Source organism: Pistacia vera, unplaced genomic scaffold, assembly GCF_008641045.1.
Source record: "Pistacia vera cultivar Batoury unplaced genomic scaffold, PisVer_v2 Contig214, whole genome shotgun sequence".
NCBI lineage: Eukaryota > Viridiplantae > Streptophyta > Magnoliopsida > Sapindales > Anacardiaceae > Pistacia > Pistacia vera.
The window spans coordinates 355,076-356,887 of NW_022196018.1; the positions used below are offsets into that span (position 1 = coordinate 355,076).

Consider the following 1,812-nt stretch of genomic DNA (forward strand, 5'->3'; position numbering starts at 1 on the left):
CGGTGTGTGTTCCTTGGTTATAGTACAAATCAAAAGGGGTATAGATGTATGGATATTCAAACTAAACATGTGTACATCTCCAGACATGTGGTTTTTGATGAAATAAGTTTTCCTGCTCAGATCACATAGGATAAAGCTGCTGGATCTCCAACCTTGCAGGAGTGGTCTCCTGTGTTCACATCTTCATCATCATCAGGTAATCTTCCTATTAATCCTATTTTTTTTCCTGCAATTATAACTGATCCAATCTCACAACCTGCTCCTATCACCTTACCTATTACCTCTTCTCTAGAAAACACTCCAACCTCAGTCAATTTGCCTATTCCATATTCAACTCCACAACCTGATAACAGCCCCCTCCCCACTCATGTCTCTCCCTCAGATGACACTTTCACTTCAGCCAATTCCTTTCCTGCCAATAGTCCCTTATCCACTCTTGCCTCTTCACCACCAACCTCTCCCCCACCCTCTTCATTTAACACAGATACACAGCCCCTCCCTCCATCCACAGATCCCACTTCATCTAGAATTATAACCAGATCTCAAACCCATTCCCTAAAACCTAAGCAATTCCCAGAATATCACCTCTATCATTCCACCAAACACCCTCTCAAAGCCCTCTTTACATCCTCCTTACCTATTGAACCCCGGACTTATCACCAAGCAGTGAGGGATCCTAATTGGCTAAGTGCTATACAAGCTGAGTATAGTGCACTTTTAACAAACAATACTTGGACCCTTTGTCCCCAACCCACTCATCAAAAGGTTGTGCGGAATAAATGGGTATTCAAAGTTAAACAGAAATCTGATGGCACTCTTGACAGGTACAAGGCACGGTTAGTTGCCAAAGGGTTTGATCAAGTTAATGGTCTGGACTTCAATGAAACGTTTAGCCCTATTATTAAACTTGCTACAATTAGAATGGTTTTAGCTTTGGTTGTTCACTACAACTGGTGCATTAGACAGCTTGATATTCTAATGCTTTTCTCCATGGTTTTCTTGAGGAAGAGGTCTACATGGAGCAACCTAGAGGCTTTGAAGATCCTAAGCTGCCTGATCATGTCTGTTGTCTTCACAAATCATATATGGCCTCAAACAAGCTCCTAGAGCTTGGTTCTTGCGGCTCTCTTAGGTCCTATTGGAGCTCGGTTTTACTACCTCTACAGTTGACACTTCCCTTTTCACTTTTCATACAGATAGCATGTGTGTTTTTGTGCTCATATATGTTGATGACATCATTATCACTAGCAATGCATCATCTACCATTAAGCATCTTATTCTTAATCTCAAAACTGAATTTGCTGTTAAAGATCTTGGTCCCTTGTCATATTTTTTAGGCATACAGGTCACTCCTACATCTGCAGGTCTTCATTTAAATCAAAGGAAATATGCACCTGATTTACTCTACAAATTGAAGATGGAAGGTGCTAAACCAGCCTCTACACCCTGTACCTCAGGCAGCAAGCTTTCAAAGCTCTCGGGTGACCCTCTCCCTGATCCTACCGAATATAGAACAATGGTGGGAGCTCTCCAATACTTGACACTTACAATGCCAGGCCTCTCCTATAGTGTCAACCAGCTATGCTAGTTCCTTCATTGTCCAAGAACTACCCATCTCACAGCTGCCAAGTGAGTCCTCAGATATCTCAAAGGGACACTTCATTTTGGTCTTCAATTCAGCAAAGGCTCTTTAAACCTTATGCTTTTTGTGATTCAGACTGGGGAAGCAGTCCCGATGACAGAAAGTCCACCTCGGGTTATTGCATTTACCTTGGTCCTTGCCTAATTTCTTGGACAGCCAAGAAGCAATCC

General features: G+C 42.3%; 1 protein-coding gene across 1 annotated transcript; it reads left to right on the forward strand.

Moving 5' to 3' along the window:
* The first annotated feature begins 1,201 nt into the window (after positions 1-1,201).
* Positions 1,202-1,588, forward strand: LOC116129788 (uncharacterized mitochondrial protein AtMg00810-like). Its single transcript, XM_031415522.1, has one exon. The coding sequence runs from the start codon at positions 1,202-1,204 to the stop codon at positions 1,586-1,588; it is 387 nt and encodes a 128-aa protein (XP_031271382.1).
* The last annotated feature ends 224 nt before the right edge of the window (positions 1,589-1,812 follow it).

Coding starts and splice junctions, on each gene's coding strand:
- LOC116129788 (XM_031415522.1), top strand. CDS start 1,202: ATGTGTGTTTTTGTGCTCATATATGTTGATGACATCATTATCACTAGC.